At 46.7% G+C, this 17,108-nt stretch overlaps 2 protein-coding genes across 3 annotated transcripts in view; one reads left to right on the forward strand and one right to left on the reverse strand.

Moving 5' to 3' along the window:
- Positions 1–216: 216 nt before the first annotated feature.
- On the forward strand, positions 217–5,136 carry npas4a (neuronal PAS domain protein 4a; the record flags this gene model as incomplete). Its single annotated transcript, XM_080840626.1, has 8 exons — positions 217–391; positions 801–961; positions 1,082–1,184; positions 1,292–1,592; positions 1,724–1,833; positions 2,474–2,609; positions 2,994–4,831; positions 5,108–5,136. 8 exons carry the CDS (start codon positions 217–219, stop codon positions 5,134–5,136), a joined length of 2,853 nt encoding a protein of 950 aa, XP_080696752.1.
- Positions 5,137–12,844: 7,708 nt separating this feature from the next.
- The window catches only part of mrpl11 (mitochondrial ribosomal protein L11), a 28,336-nt gene continuing 24,072 nt past the window's right edge, over positions 12,845–17,108 (reverse strand). For both annotated transcript variants that reach the window (XM_080840651.1, XM_080840650.1), the window contains exons 4-6: positions 15,687–15,780; positions 14,937–15,096; positions 12,845–13,069 (exon numbers count right to left, since the gene is read on the reverse strand). In XM_080840651.1, the coding sequence (XP_080696777.1) occupies positions 12,961–13,069; positions 14,937–15,096; positions 15,687–15,780 (363 nt within the window). In that variant the 3' untranslated portion in view covers positions 12,845–12,960. The remainder of the gene's footprint in view (positions 13,070–14,936; positions 15,097–15,686; positions 15,781–17,108) is intronic.

A 17,108-nucleotide genomic window follows, 5' to 3' on the forward strand; every position in this document is an offset into this window, starting at 1 on the left:
TGAGACAGGACTAAAGACCTGTTCAGAACATGCGCTGAGATGACAATCCAATAAGAAACTCCAGACAGGGTTTTAACGACCATCCTGTACTCCGACTCCACGTCAAGGGAAAGAGGGGACCCAGACATTCCTCATATCAACCCACTGCAGTCTGCTCAACTCAGAGTTTCATCCGAACTCCGGGAATTTCTTCTCAACGGCCACAAACTACCTACCATGTATCGGTCCACCAAAGGGGCGTCGAAAGCTCGTAGGGACCAGATCAATGCAGAGATTCGGAACCTCAAGGACTTGCTCCCCATATCCGATGTGGACAAGGCTCGACTCTCTTACCTACACATAATGTCCATGGCTTGCATGTACACGAGAAAGTCAGTGTTTTTCAACAAAGGTAAGCAAAATTGCGCATTACATACTTGCCATATTCAATACGGAGTAATACCATTTTAAACATTTCACCTGTTGATTTTATGTAACACCAGGAATGCAACAGTATGTTCAAGGCGGCCATTTTAATTGATACATTATTACAGCGTGTTGAAGCAACAAGTGGAGGCTGTAACTTATAGTTTAAAACTATTTTCTATTATATATATTGATATATTGAATCTGTATGGGAAATGTATGTCACTAGGTAGTAATCAACTGTATGAATGTATCATTAGACGTGTCGGTCGCACTGCATTGTCGCTGTCCGTGGTTCTGAAAATGACTATTGCTTCACGGATAGCAGAGAGTCCGCATTATGTGTCCGAATAACCGTAGGGGCATTTATTGATGATCTGATGTTATTCCCTCAGATGCCCCCAGTACTGACGACCCCGCAGAGGAGAGCTTTTTCTCCTTTGATGAACTGTCGGAGTTGATGCATGAAATGCCAGGTTTCCTGCTTCTACTGACTGGGGAGGGAAGACTGCTGTTCTTGTCAGACAGTGTTTCTGAACATCTTGGTCACTCTATGGTAAGACAATGGAAGGCATTAACACATGTTCATCAATACCACTCACAACATTTATATGAATATATAAATTGCACCTGGTGGAGTACATATGTTAAATCTTTCTGGTGGCATTTTTTACAGGTAGATCTGGTGGCCCAGGGAGATAGCGTGTATGACATCATCGACCCCACGGATCATTACACCATGAGGAGTAACCTGGTGCCCCCAACAACCCCAGAGACAGGTAATTGTATAATGTTAAAGGGTTGTCATAGTACCTGAAGTGTCAAAGTAACTGGACATGTGTAACCACCTTTACTTACCACAGTCTCATCTTGTTCCTTTTTTAAGATCGCCTGTTTCGCTGCCACTTCAACGCCTCCAAGTCTGTGCGTCGGCAGAGTGCGGGCAACAAGCTGGTGCTGATTCGAGCTCGCTGCCTGACACCTCCAGCTGCCCCCTCCTCCTACTGGACCACCAACACCGTGTGGGTGTGCTTCTGCTCCCCCCTGGACCCCCACCCTCCCCGTGCGGGCACTTCCACCGAGCAAGAGCCGCCCTCTCCATTTGTGGACGCAGAGAGGAACCTTTTCCTGGCCTGCTTCTACTCCCAACACAGTCGCGACATGAGGCTGCAGGAGGCGCAAGACAGGTGAGCACTTAAGCACTGGAGCACTGTAGCACTGGAGCACTTGAGCACTGCCCGTCTGGTAGACGTGTCACTTCTGTCCCCAGGCTCCTGTAACTCAGATTGCTAATGAAAACTGCCTGTTTTCTCCACAGCGTGAACGAATACCTGGGCCATGATGTAGAGACGCTGCGCACTCGTTCGTGGTACAGCATGCTGCATCCCCAGGACCTCACGCATGCTTCCGCCCAGCACTGCAGCCTGTGTAAGTTGTCTTTACACACTCTACCCACTGGCACGCACTGGCACTTCACAAGCAGCTGCCCACCATTTTTCCAACAGCCCACTGCTACACCTCAGCAGCTCACGATTCACAACACACATACGGAACAAAACAGCACACACACAACACACAACACACCTACGAAACAAAACAGCACACCCACACACAACACACCTACAAAACAGAACAGCACACACACAACACACAACACACCTACAAAACAAAACAGCACACACACAACACACCTACGAAACAAAACAGCACACACACAACACACAACACACAACACACCTACGAAACAAAACAGCACACACACAACACACCTACGAAACAAAACAGCACACACCTCAGTTTCCAACTTCACCTAGTCAGAACAGCACACACACAACACACAACACACCTACAAAACAAAACAGCACACACACAACACACCTACGAAACAAAACAGCACACACACAACACACAACACACAACACACCTACGAAACAAAACAGCACACACACAACACACCTACGAAACAAAACAGCACACACCTCAGTTTCCAACTTCACCACGTCAGAACTGCTTTGATGTTGTAGGAGATGGTTCGCCTCTTGACTCATGTCTCTTCTTGCCCACACAGTGAGAGAGGGAGGAGAGGGTCGAGCTGACATGGTGGTGCGGATGGAGACCGCCAATCACACCTGGGTCTGGCTGTACATGGTCCTGCAGCTGGAGGCTGGGGAACACCCCATCCGCAGCAATAACTTCGTCATCAGGTATGTATCTATCTATCTATCTATCTATCTATGTATCTATCTTTGTATCTATCTATGTATCTATCTATGTATCTATTTATGTATCTATCTATCTATCTATCTATCTATGTATCTATCTACGTTGTGATAAACTGCATATTTTCAGTTTAAGTACATTGAGAGCAACTAAACCCAGAAAAAAAATCCTTGTATATGAAAATGTACTTGGCCAATAAACATGATTCTGATTCTGATGTTCATTACAAGCTTTTGGTTCCAAGGGGTTACTGCCCCCTGAAACAAAATGTTGTGCTTTGAAACAATGTTGCATCCAGTAAAGTTATGAAGTAATTAAATGAGGAATGGAGCAGGAACTCAAGGATCTCTTCTTGTCCTTCCCTGCAGTGAGTCTGAGGCCTGGTCATTGCGACAGCAGCTGGGCTCGGAGCAGAGTCAGCTCACCCTGGTGCTCGGCTCCTCCAGCACCTCCCAGCAGGAGGGCATGAGCCTCCAGTCCCCAGGAGGAACACTCTCCAGCCCAGACCAGGTCTTCACGCCAGGAAGCAGTGGACTCTCTGGGCAGTCCTTCGATTTCAGCACCCCTGTGTGCAGCGAAGGGCAGCCCAGCAGCTCCAAGGCTGCCAAAGCCGTGGGTGAGGGAGAGGGAGAGGACCCCCGCTCCAGCCTCTCCTCACTGGAGGAGGAGAGCTTCTTCCAGCAGTTGCCCAGCAGCAGCGAGCCTCTGGCTAGCCCGTCTGCACCCTCTTCACCTATCCCAGTCACCGTGGCCACCGTGCCCGAGCTGGACTTCCTGACCCAGAACATTCTGCTGCCGCCGTCCTTCCAGTTGGAGCCACCCCTGCCTGCTCTGCCCCTGCCACTCCCACCAGTGCCCCCCTCCCAGGCCCAGCAGACGAGGGAGTTTGCCTGCACCCCTCCTTACACCCCGCAGGTATGCACCGGCAGCAGCTTCCCCTTTGGCGACCCACTCTTCAGCTATGACCCCACCGGCACCACCACTTGTTCCCCGGGGCCTCTCACAACCACAGTCACCACCACCACGGCCTCCACGCTCTCGCAGTCCTCTTCCAGCAACCCCACCGACAGCCCACCGCCCTCCACCACCCTTTCCACGCTCCTCCTGCCGCCCCTCTCCTTGACCATCCCCTCAACCGATCTGCTCTTCCCTGTGGACCCCTGCAGTGGCACCCTCTATGAGAAACTGCCACCCACCCCTGACAGCCCCGGGGATGGCGACTGCACCATCATGACCCTGCCTGAGGTCAGGGGGCCCCTGTATGTCGACGTGCCACTCGGACCCTTCCACGGCCCCCCCGACGGCCTCCTGACCCCCGAGGCCTCGCCTGGCAAGCAGCCCTTCCTGTCGTTCTTCTCCCTGGAACCGGAGAGAGAGAGGGAGAAGATGGAGATCTCCCTCCTGGCTGAACACATCGGCACGTTGGCCGATGACCTCTACCCTGATCCACTCTACTCCAAGCTCTTGCCCTCTTCCGAGTTTCCACCCCCCACCACCACCACTCCGGACCCCGTGGGCCTGGACTCACTGTTCTCCCTGCTGGGGGATTTCTATCCCATTAAGTCCTGGAAGGGCTTGGATCTCCCCATCTTCCCTGACGAAGACTCTCTGTTTGAAGAGAGAATTCTTGAGAGCCTCTTTCAAGACCTTGCCACGTCTCCGTGCCCCTCTCCTACGTCTTCCCTTTCCTCACCCTCCGTGTTCTCGCCGACGCTCTCCTCCCACTCCTCCTCCTCCTCTGCCCCCTCCAGCTCCCCCTGCTCCCCAACATCTCCCCTGTGCTGGCATCCAACCGTGCACTTTGACGGGGCCTCTGCCGTAGGCGTCGGTCACTTCAGTAGCGTCCAATTGGCGCGCCGTAACCAGGCAGTCGGCTGCGGGGCAACGACGGAGCGCGCTCCAACTCCGGGGGATCAGGCCAACTGCGAAGAGGAGGCTGAGGAGGTCGCCATGGAGACAGAGGAATTGCCTCTGTTGTCTGACGGCGCCCCCTTGTCACCTCCACTGGTTGCCTCGTCCTTGTCAGCCTCCCCTGTGCCCGTCAGCCCCGTCCAGCCTGGCCTGCCCTGCGCCCAGTCCCTCCTGGAGGAGCTGGCCGCCCTGGAACCCATGTTTGGGGCAGGTGCCTCTATCACCCCTGGCCTGGGGCAACAACCTGAGTTGTATCAACTCCAATGTCACCCCATGCCTCAATGCTTCCACAAAGGTGAGTGGTGCGCGCACGCACACACACACACACACACACACACACACACACACACACACACACACACACACACACACACACACACACACAAACACACACACACACACACACACACACTTCTTATTTTAAATGTGGGTAGTCATGGTTTAGGAGTTGCATGTTCCAGCTAATGACAACTCTATCCTCTATTATCCATACCAGATGTTTCACTGCTTTTACTGAGAGTATTATACTAATCCTTCCTTTCTTTTCCATTTGTCCCTTATTGTCTTTCAGATGGGAGCGGTAGTGATCCTCCGTTCTAAAATAAGTCTGTGACTTACTTCATTAAGTATGGCATATTGTCATATTTCATGGAGATACTTTCACTTTAAAGGTGAAGATTATCAAAGTGTATAAATATATACATAATGTATATAACTACAAAAGGACTTGAGCCTACTCATATCTTCTGTGAGCAAATTCAACTTCATATTTTGTTCATGTGCTAATCTGTGTTATTTTTATGTCAGAAATGGTGCGACATTTCAACATTGGTGCATTATAACAAGCTGTATGACCTGGGCCTAAATGGAACTAAGGAATCAGTTAAACTTTCAATGCTTTTATCTGTAACTATCATGAGTATCAGTTTTAACTTATCAAAAAAGAAACAGTCAATGAGTTCAATGACCTTGTAAGTGCAACATTGACTTACAGACGCACATTTGTATTCACTCGTAGTGAAAATACTCTGTTGTGAACTTGACATCATTCCTATTCAATAGGAAAAATCAATAGCAAGCTCATAGCTCAATACTTATCATGCAGTACCACAACCACAAAACCCTAAAAGTGTTGGGAGCCAATGTTTACTATTTTTATTTAAACAAACCTTGTGGAACTAAGTGACACACCAAAGAGGCCAATCTGCTGAGTCAACAGCTTAAGTATAATGAATTTCTAGAATAAGAACAGTGAAATCTTCAAAGCACTTCCACTCATTTTGACTCTGGTGTCAAATTGCACAATTAATATGCTATCCGCAACACTTGGGGATTTGAGTTTGTCGCTGCATTGATTTTTACATTTGACTTTGATCTCTCTTCAGTTCTGTACAACTTGTGTGATGACATGATGATGTATGAAACATTTCTCAATGTTTGAAGATGTCTCCGTGTGTATGAGGAAAAGAACACTTTCCTACAGTTTCCCAACAAAAACAAGAAGATGCAACCGCATCAAAATCGAACAAAAAAGGGGAGAGGACTCCAGTAACCATCACACGCTCTTCCTGAGAAGGGCGGAAATCTGTGCTGTGTGTGTGTTGTGCACACACACTTTAAGATTGTTGTACCGTTTAGTTCCATTCGGGGGGGTGAGTTTCACTTCTCCTTGAGTGACTACGTTCCTTGGCTAGGCTAAATGCACTTGAGCAGGGTTCTTTGCAGCATCCATTTTCGTAATGCTGGCAAACTTTTGTTAGAGGCTTTTGTTCGCCTGGTAAAGCTTGGGCCTACCGTGTTCTGTCAGGCCACTGTTATGAATATCATGGTAACATCGCAGCGATTATCGGTGTGATGTCGATTGGTGATGACGTGTGTGTATGAGCAATTCTTCTTTTTTGAGAGGGGTTTAAAAATACAAAAGTTTTGTTTAAAAAATGAACTGGAAATTAAGGGTTAGGGATTGCTCTTTCTATTCAGTTATTACTCGACATGGGTTTGAGAATGGTTCTAATCCCATGGTGTCGACAAGCTAACGTAGAGTTGTCTACGGTCAAGTAAGGGATTGATTCCTACGTTCTAGCTATTTAAACGCTATGTTTTAAAAAAGTATTATATGGTATGTGTGCTGTTTTAAAAAAATAGATACACATGCATGTACCTATACATCTATAGATACATGCTGAATGGGCTGAGGGTTGTGCACATTTGTATATTTGTACATCTGTATAAATCTATACTGTTCTGTACATACAAGAGACATTTCTATTATATAAAAAGAAACACATTCTTGGCATATGCTATTTATGACGAATGGACATTGTGGATCAGTGTTCGATGGTTTGTATCGCCAATAAGTGTATTTGGTTGTCAAAACAAATGCATTTATATTAAAGTGCACTTAAAGCAGCCTTCTCTTGTCTCTCGTCATGGCTCCTCTCAATATATGGCCTCTCTTCTGTACACTGCCTCTCCATCCCTCTCCATCCTCTCTCATTCCTCCCAGTCCCTCCATCCCTTTTTCTCTCCCGGCAAGCTGCAGCCTCCTCTCCTCTTCTCTTCTCCTCTCCTCTCCTCTCCTCCCCGCAGGCCGGGGCCGCACAGCAACAGCGCTGACGCACACGCGCAGGACGCACAAGCGCAGGACGCACAAGCGCAGGACGCAGGTCTATGAGACACCATCTGACTCAGATTGACGCACACACTTGACACAGAGGCACTCACAGACAGCCAGCTTCCCATTTTGACGCACACGCACACAGAATGCCACACACACACACACACACACACACACACACACACCAGCTCCCCCCCCGCCTTCCTGCGTTCACGTCAGCAGCCCACACGCGTCGTACCTGCTATCCCGACGTCGTACGCCAGCAACCATGTCAAACTCCATATATGGTCCTTCCCCGCTCAGGGGCATAATTTGTTCGCCCCCCCTCCTTTTTCCCCCTGCTCCGTCTCCATCGCTCTTTCTCTTTCTCGCTCTCTCCCTCCCCCTCTCTCTCTTCCTCTCTCTCTCTTTCACACATACACACTGAAATACATAGTGTGCTTTGGCAAACAATGTCTCCATGCACCTGTGTGCCCAATCTAGTCCGGTCTCATTCATTAACAGCCAAAGGCTCAAATGCCCCCTTTACAGACATGAAGGCACCCACCTTTCTATCTCTCACTGATGTCCTTGCAAGCCTATAAGGCATAAAATTTGAATTTTAGGCGTCTGAAAAGGGTCTTTTGACTGAGCAAGGCCGCCAGGACAATGGGAAGAGCTGAATTCTGGCGCTCTGCAAGCGAACATTTTGTTCCCATAACCGTCACTATGACGCGCATGATGGTGTGCAGGGAAGTGGGAGGAAGCACACTGCCACACAGACCCACATAGCTCACGCCTGCCACCTGGTGGCCAACCTGAGGAAACACAGCTGCCAGGTTAAGGAGCCTTCCCTGCTGATGGCAGGGCAGATAAAGGCTCCCAGCCCTGTGTCCATTCCCAGCCCGGTTTACTCCAGCAACCCAGTTTCACAGCCAGGTTACTGGAGACCCAGTGGCACTGTGTGCTTGCTCTCACCCCAGATACTCACTTGGTGAACAAGCCTGATTTAGTTAATCAGGCCATTCATCAGAACACAGACAGTCCCAACATATGAGACCCGGTACTGATTAAATGCTCTTCCCAAGACCCGGAAACCCCAGTGTGTATGTAGTCCACAGCACCAAATACTGGTTACCAAGACGACACCGGACACCCCCTATGTCAGTCTCCACTCACCCTCTCTAAAAGCAGACAGGGCTAACTGATGGGCCAGTGGGCAGCGGAGGTGACTGACCGCTTTGCTCGGATGGAGGTGAGATGGGCTGCCTGCCTGGTGTATTGTTTGTGTGATCTCGCTAATGAAACCCACAGAGACTGGACAACTTCCCTGCTGTTTTCATATTCCTGGTGTCAATCATTCAGCGCTCCCTGGGGAGAGAAGGAGAAACAGGGCAGCTGTTAAACATGCCTGTAGTAGAGGACATGGCCCAGATGTCTCTTCTGTGACGCATGTGTTGTGTATCAAGTAATCAAGTAAATTAGCTTGCTATTTTTCACCTACAGCGAATCAAAGGGGAGTGGGCTGCAACTGCATGGGCCTTGAACGGTCTTTGTTGAGAAAGAGAGAGAAAAAGAAATTGCACCTCACCCAAGAATCCTTTGAGGAAGCCTGCTTAAGCCCTTTGTGTACTGACTGATAAACTCCTGTTATTCCCATGTAATTAGGGCTCTGATGCTGCATACTGATTCACCGCAAGCCAGTGATGACAGCGGGAGTTCAATTGCCTCTCCTTTTATGGAAGTGGAATACAATGGCGGCCCTGAAGCTGGACTGCCTTTGTGCGGCACTCTAGTCTGTTCAACAGTCGACATTGCCCTCTTGTGGTGAGTCATAAGTACTGATCTGAGATGTGGTGATCTGAGATCATTTGGGTATCTCACCTACAGTTTCTCTGTCAATGACATAAGCTTTAACAAGAGAATTTTATTTTATTCAACATATTAAAATATGTTTAATATTTCAATATAATTGCATTTTTTTAAAAGTAAACTCTGCACATTTACTATTTCCATTGAGTCCTGTGAAATCATGTTTTTGAATGCAATTATCCATTGATATTTCTAATTACAGGGCCCTCCAGAATTATTGGCACCCTTTAGTAAAAGTTAGCAAAACGAGATGTGAGAAAATGTCTTTATTGTTTATCCTGATGATCTTTCATTCAAAATATTCACAAAAATCGAACCTTTAATTGAAGTAACATAATTGAAAGAAAAATTACATTCTTATCATGACACAAATATTTTTCTCAAAAATATGTGTGCCACAATTATTGGCACCCCTTTATTTAATATTTTGTGCAGCCTCCCTTTGCCAAGATAACAGCTCTGAGTCTTCTCCTATAATGTGTGATGAGGTTGGTGAACACATGGCACAGGATCTGAGACCATTTCTACATACAGTATCTCTCCAGATCCTTCAGATTCCAAAGTTGACGCTTGTGGACTCTCCTCTTCGGTTCCTCCCAAAGATTTTGTATGGGGTTTAGGTCATGGCGAAACCTTTATTCTGCGGTCGGTTTTTGCGGTCGTTTAAAAAAAAAAGAAAATGTATGTGTTTCGGGTCATTGTCCTGCTGGAAGGTCCAACCACGGCCCATTTAAAGCTTCCATTTTAGGCTTCCTGGAAGAGGCATCTTTTGAATAAAAAATTAATTAAAAAAAGCATTTGCATGTGTTTGTATAGCTGACGTATATGTCATGTAGGTTTATCGACTGTAATGACAGTGTGTATATGTGTGTGTGTCATGACTTTGCACATGTATGTGTGTCTGTGTGTGTCTGTGTGTCTGTGTGTGTGTGTGTGTCTGTGTGTGTGTATATTCACCCCCGATGGCAGCCTCAAGCCCCTCCACTCAAATGAGCGCGTGATGAGAGAGTGGTTTTCATTTATTATCTGCTGGTATTCGATGGAGTGATAGCATGCATCCAAGATGTCCAGTGTCTTTGAAAGAAAAACAGCCCCACAACATCAAAGATCCACCACCATACTTCACAATGGGTATGAGGTGCTTTTCTGTATGGCTATCTTTCTGTCTACGCCAAACCCACCTTTTATGTTTGTTGCCAAAAAGCTTTATTTTGGTCTCATCTGACCATATAACCCGGTCCCATTGAAAGTCCCAGTAGCATTTGCCAAACTGTAGGCGCTTTAGTTTGTTGTTGATTGACAGCAGAGGTTTTCTTCTGGCGACCCTCCCAAACAACTTGTGTGGTGATATTGGTGGCATCTGATGGTAGTTTTGGAGACTTTCTGACCCCAAGACTCAACTAACTTCTGCAATTCTCCAGCTGTGATCCTTGGAGATTTGCCAGTTGAACCATCCTCCTCACAGTGCGTGGGGTCAATGTACACACAAGTCCACTTCCAGGCTGATTCTTAACATCTCTTGTTGCTTTAAACTTCTAAATTATTGCCATGATAGTGGAAACGAGAATTTTCAACAGTTTAGAGATCAATTTCCTGATTTGTGCAGCTCAACAACTTTTCGTTGCACATCTTCACTGTGTTCTTGGGTCTTTCCCATAGTGATGAATGACTAAGGGAATTTGGTGTCACCTCCTATTTATGACCCAGTGAAACAAAAAGTCATGGTTGACCACTTAAGAGTTCCTAATTAAACAGGTGAACTTAAAAATGTAAAACATGTCTGGAAATATGCTTCAGTTAGATTTTAATTTTAAGATTTACTAGGGGTGGCAATAATTGTGATTGTGATTAATTGAGAAAAATATTTATTTAATGTTAGTATATTTTTTTCTATCAATGATTTTACTTCAATGTAAAGGTATGTTTTTTTGCGAATACTTAAGGATAAACAGCAAAAAAAAATTTTCATAGCCTGTTTTGCTCATATTCACTAAGGGTGCCAATTCTGCAGGGCACTGTAGTTTTTAAACTGTTACTCAGATGCCTAACCCAGTGACACCCAAAGTTTAAATTTCAGGTCTCCCTTTGACAATGAAAGCAAAATTCCCCCTATAGCTTTTCTTACAGTTTCTACATTTAAACAGATTCACATTTTTTTAAATTGTTTTTCGTTGGATGAGAATGTAATTTAAAACATTCAACAATTTTGTATATCCATTCTAATGTATAGGCTAAACGGCAGGCCTTGACCACATTATATGAGTACAAAGAAGGCAATACACTCATCACCAAACAGGCTAGTTATAGGTTACTATCCTATAAGAGCACATACATAATTTAACGTGAAATTGATCGTTTTAGGTTTCTGGTGCTGTTTTTTCAGCCCTCAACCCCTTCTGGGGGTACTGGGCAAACCAAAAGCTTATCAGTTCCAACCCCCAAAACATTAAATCTCTTTTTATTTGTGGTTCAAGGCCACGCTTTACTATTGGTGGATTTACATGATTAAAGGATGAGACCGCACATCCACTGTGTATTTCCCTCAGGTGCCTCCCAGAAATAACAACCCCGAACTTCTGCTGCACTTTCCAGTGCCCTTTGGAAATAGAGAAAAATGGACACCACACAGGAGTCTTTCATCTTCTCTCGCGTGAGGGTTCTCGGTTTCTTATTACTGAAACTTGTTAAAATAGAATAGAGAATAGCTTGATAAATTAGAGTATTACGTTCTCTTTGAAGCATGGGTTACCTCTGGTGATGATCATTTTCTGTGCTCTACGCACAAAGGCCGGATAATATAGAAAAAGCCAAAACTACTGAAGGAAAGTGTATAAATGAGACACATAGAATGAAGCAAGCGAACAGCTACAGGGAGTATGGTGTCATGTCTCTATAAGAGATCTGTGTTTATGGAATAGCTTCCTTGTTCAAAGGTGACCTCGCAAATTAAGTTTCATGATTTGTTTTGGCAACGGAGATAAAGCAAATTAGTCCCACAAGTGTGTGTTTGCCTGGAAAACTGTTGAATTTTAAATAGACTGATAAATATTCTATGGACGGAAAGAAAAAACACAACACATAAATCAACACATTAATTAATAAAAGCCACGGGTTTCAGCTTATTAACGTGGCAAAGCTGAGTGGAGAGACAGCAGACATGAAAGAGCACTGCCTCATGGAGGTGGGCAAAGATGGAGAGAGAGAGAACGAGAGAGAGAAAACAAGATATAGAGAGAGAATGAGAGAGAGAGAAAGAAAGATATATACTGTATATATATATATATATATAGAGAGAGAGAGAGAGCAAATTAGATGGAGGGAAGGATAGCAGAGAGAGAGAAAGGATAGATAGAAGGATAGATGGAGGAGATCAAGATAACCCATGTTCTGCCACACAGGATTGGAGTGGGGACCCTGAGATAAGGTGGTGTAGCCGTACAGATGGGAGGTGCGTGCCCCTCAAAGCCTTTAAAGCTCCTAATGGACTCATTTCTCACCATAAAGCCATGAGGCGAGGGGGATGAGAAAGAGACATGACACCCACTGCCTTCAGCCATTTTGACATTCCGTCCGAGGCGATACCCCAGCCGTAGCCGGCAGACAAAATAAACACACATCACTCCCTCATCCCTACGGCCAGGGGCAAATCAAGTTTATGAATAAACACACATCCCTCCCTCATCCCTACGGCCAGGGGCAAATCATCTTTATTGCCAGCACTGAAAGGACCAGCCAATGTTATGACCAATCGCATCCCTAATTGCATTTCTGACAGCCGCATAATCATAGCTCAATCTGTCAGGCGGACGCCCACTGGAGACATGAACAGACACCAAAGGCAAACATCCTGGGCAACAGTGTCCCGTTTATTGTGTTTCTAATGAAATAAAAGCGTGCGGTGGAGTGGGTCTGTACAGTGCGGCGGGTAGGCGGGGGAGATGCCGGTCGTCGTGTCTTCATTTCTTCTTGCCTAGAGCGGCTGCTGCAGCGGCGGCGGCGGCGGCCTCTTCTTTCAGCCTCTCCTCTCGTGCCCGCTGGAACTCCCCGTACTCCTCCGCCGAAAGACTGACAGGAGACAAGTGACAGGGGAGAGGTGATGGAAACGAGCAGGAGTGGGGGTGAACAAAGGGGGGGGGATAGAGAGAAGGGAGAGGAGGAGAGGAGAAGAGGAAGAGAGGAGGAGAGGAGGGGGGAGATGAGGAGGCAGAGATCAGTGACATATTCCGTTGGGGGAAGATTGCTTTAGAGTTACTCATTCCTTTCCGTCTGTGTTTTATCCCTCTGCTGCGTGTGTGTGTGTGTGTGTGTGTGTGTGTGTGTGCGTGTGTGTGTGTGTGTGTGTGTCTGTGTTTTATCCCTCTGCCAAATGCCAGAAGAGAATAGCTTTTCTGTTCTCCTCAGCTTTCTCCCAGATGACTAGCTTCTGTTTGAGTGGTTCAGAGCATATGTGCCCACACTTTACCAATTATGAGTGTGTTAGCATATCTGTGTGTGTGCATCTGTGTGTGATCGTCTGTGTGTGTGTGTGTGTGTGTGTGTGTGTGTGTGTGTGCGCATGCGCTTTTGATTGTGCAGTGTCTTTCACTGCTGATGCAAACTAATAGAGTATGCCAACTTAATGAGCTCAATTAGCACCAACACCTTTGACCTCTTTTCATAGCGAGGAGAAAGGCCAGCGCTCAGCGGAGTGTCAGAGGGCTTCAGAGAGCGCGACAGGAAAATGCCAAATGAGATCTTCAGTCTCCTCGTCACTATTATTTAAACCCAGAGAGTAAAAAAGCATTCAGTGTTACATCTATTATTTAAAAAGATGAGCTCCGAGGCTATGAAGAAGGGTTAGATGAACTTTGACAATTAGCGCGAGAAAGAAGCTCTTTCATATAATCATTATGAATAATTCACTCTGATTCATGCCGGCTGAATATTATGGCTAATGCCAATTTCATTTTAAAGGTGTGGGCACTTGATTTCTTTGCCTGGTCTTTTCCCACCTTCATTGCAATGATTTGGTTCCTACAAAACACATATTTTCTCCTGAACAGACCATGAATATTGTCAATAAATTGAAGTGCGTCAGTGAAATACAAAGCTAATCACCTTGATGGAGCATCAGCAGATAGGGACCAGGTAAAAAGAACTGATGAGATACCACTCATGGAAGTTGGAGAATTGCTTTTCAATTTAAAGGAGAGCAAAACTTTTTGATAGACTTAACACGAATGTTGGATTTGAACCAAACACACTATGTATTATTGGTTGGGAACAAGCATTTCTTAACAAGTGTGCTTGTTTTTTCTGTGCAGTTTAGGGCTGAAGAATGATGCAACCTGAATACCAGAGGAGAGAGCTGCAGTATTGTGCCTTCAGAACATCTGAAACAACCCTTAAACAATCCAAAGAAATGCTGGAAGGAGTCCATAAAACCCTGATGTTTTTTAATTATTTATAGTTCAATTGGATGAGAAGACATGGAGCGCTGCGTGGATTAATGCAGTGCTGCCACATAAAAGTAATTAAAAGAAAACTTCAATGACAGTCGTTTGGTCGATTCCTGTGACTTCATTCAAGCAAAAGGGCTTGCGTACTACTGCCTTGCTTTCTCACTGATAAATGAAAGAAGATTTCCAGCTGTGTCTCTCTCCAGTCTGCCCTTTCTCTTTCTCATAAATTCACATATCCGTGCCAAACAAACCAACCCAGACGGACCCATTTCACACAGAATCTGACCAAGGAAAGACTTAATTGGTGTGGGAGAGTCCTAAATGAAGTTCTGAAATCATATCCAGACACAGTGTGTGATACTAGATATGATACTATATATGTGAGGGCAAAAGGCATATGAAGTCCATCTCAGCTGATACTATCTTCATTGGCCTGATTAAAGCGTGTATCATCATGACTCGTCTGTGGTTAAGGTGAGGGCGTGTCTTACTCGTGGACGACTTGGATTCCCAGGGAGTGCGCCGAGCCGATGATGCTCTTCACGACGTGCTCGAGAGAAGCGTCCTGCATCTTGAAACACTCGTCCTGGACTTTCACCTGTGCAATCTCATATACTGCCCTGACAGACACCTTACCAGCCATTTCGTGTCCTGCGAGGAGAATGGGGTGGAATAAAGAGAGAGAGAGAGAGAGAGAGAGCGAGAGCGAGAGCGAGAGGGAGGGAGATAGAGATGGAGGAAAGGATGGAAGCAGAGAGAGAGAGAGAGAGAGAGAGAGAGACACACACACAGAGTGAGTGGCCCAGGGATCAAAAATAATGAAGAACACAAATGAAACAGCATCTGAAGTCGGAAAGGTTTCTAAAGAGTAGTGGTAAAAATGGAATAATTGAATACGGCGACCAGGGAAGCCACAGGATAATCCATAATTCCCTTTCTGGTGGTGCACCACCTGTTTGCCACTGCCTTTTTCCTGTCCGTAATTGCCTGCCTCACTGTGCCTCACTCAATCATAAATATATCATCAATCAAAGAAATCCAATCAGAACCCAAACACCCTGTGGGAGACGCTAGTCCATTACTGAAACATAAGCCAGTGATGGCGGGACTGAACAAATGGAGGTGAAAGAAGCAGGGTTGTGTGTGTGTGTGTGTGTGTGTGGCTGTGTGTGAGATGGAGAGAGAGAGGAAGGATGTATTGCCACTATAACACCCCTGACTCGATAATAGTGTTGTCGTACCGGTTTTGGCAGCTCCTTTCTCGATGCCGGCGGCCTGCTTGAGGAAGTATGACACCGTAGGTTGACCAATCTTTAAGTCGTACGTTCGGTCAGGCTGCAGAGAGATAAGAGAGGGAAGACAGGGAAGAGGAAAATACAGGAAGAGAGAGGGGGGGGGGGGGCAGATAGATTGACACCAGGAGATGGAGATAAAGAGAAAGAGAGAGAGAGAGAGAAAGAGAGAGAGAGAGAGAGCGAGAGGGGGACAGACAGATTGACACCAGGAGATAGAGAGAGAGGGAGAGAGAGGGAAAAAGAGAGAGAGAGCATGTCAGTGGACATGTTGCATCCATTGGTCAAGGGCAGAAGGCGTGCTGAGATGAAAGCCTTCACTGCCTTCCAGTGGGAAACAGTTGATGATTTTTCAGGGTGGGGTGGGGGGGGGGGGGGGGGGGGGGGTCTCTAAGGCAATGATGTGCTTGCTGCGGTGCGGCAGTGGGATGGCTACACAGAGTGCAACAATGTCAAACCCAGCCTTGCCTTAATATTACAGACACCTCGCTGCGGGAGCTGTCGACCTGTTCACAGAACGAGAATGTATGCTTTAGATAGAGCGGAGCGGAGCTGAACCTGCCAGCCCCCCCTGCCCCCCCCTGCCCCCCCGCCTCGGAATCGGCACGGTCTGCCTGCACTGTCTGCTCCCACTGCGCCCTCTAGATGCCCAGCCACTCTGATCAGACATCAATCGATCTCCAGAGGCTCGCCGGACACCTGCTGACTGTGGCAAAGATTTGGGATTCTGCGAGTGTGTGTATGTGTGTGTCTATGTGTGTGTGTATGTGCACACACACACACACACACACACACACACACACAGCCACAGCCCCTGCTCTCAGTCTGGTCTGGTGCTGCAGCCAGCACACACGTGGAGGGGATTAAAGCAGGCACAAAGGATCAAAGACAATGAGCGCCAGCCGACGGCTTAATGGACCGACCGGGACTCTTGTGCCTGCTTGACGTGTGGAGACGGGAGAGCCCTAAATCCGCCGCGGCCCGTCAGGCTAAAGCCTGGAGCTGGCAGTCAGCGGCCCGTGCCGTCATCCGTGAGCCGCCGCTCCCCTGCTGCATGCCGCCACTGATAGACTTAAGCAAAAAAATCCCCTTGCCAACAGGCCATTTAGCCTCACACAATGACAAGACGAGAGAAGCTGCTTTTGTTAATGCAGACAGATAGAAAAAATCTTTAACTGGAACTCTATTCATTCAGCAGTGAGATTTGTACTAAAATAGAATTGAATTACACTTAGGGGTCCTAGTGTCTTCTGCATTTTACGCACACTTAAGAAAAACATTGAATTGACCCTTGCATCGGCGGGGGCCGGCTTTAAAATGCAACGAAAGTTGAAAAAGAGAAACAGGCTTTCGCCAACGCACAGCAACACA

The sequence above is a fragment of the Sprattus sprattus genome, assembly GCF_963457725.1.
Source record: "Sprattus sprattus genome assembly, chromosome: 6".
Classification (NCBI taxonomy): domain Eukaryota; kingdom Metazoa; phylum Chordata; class Actinopteri; order Clupeiformes; family Clupeidae; genus Sprattus; species Sprattus sprattus.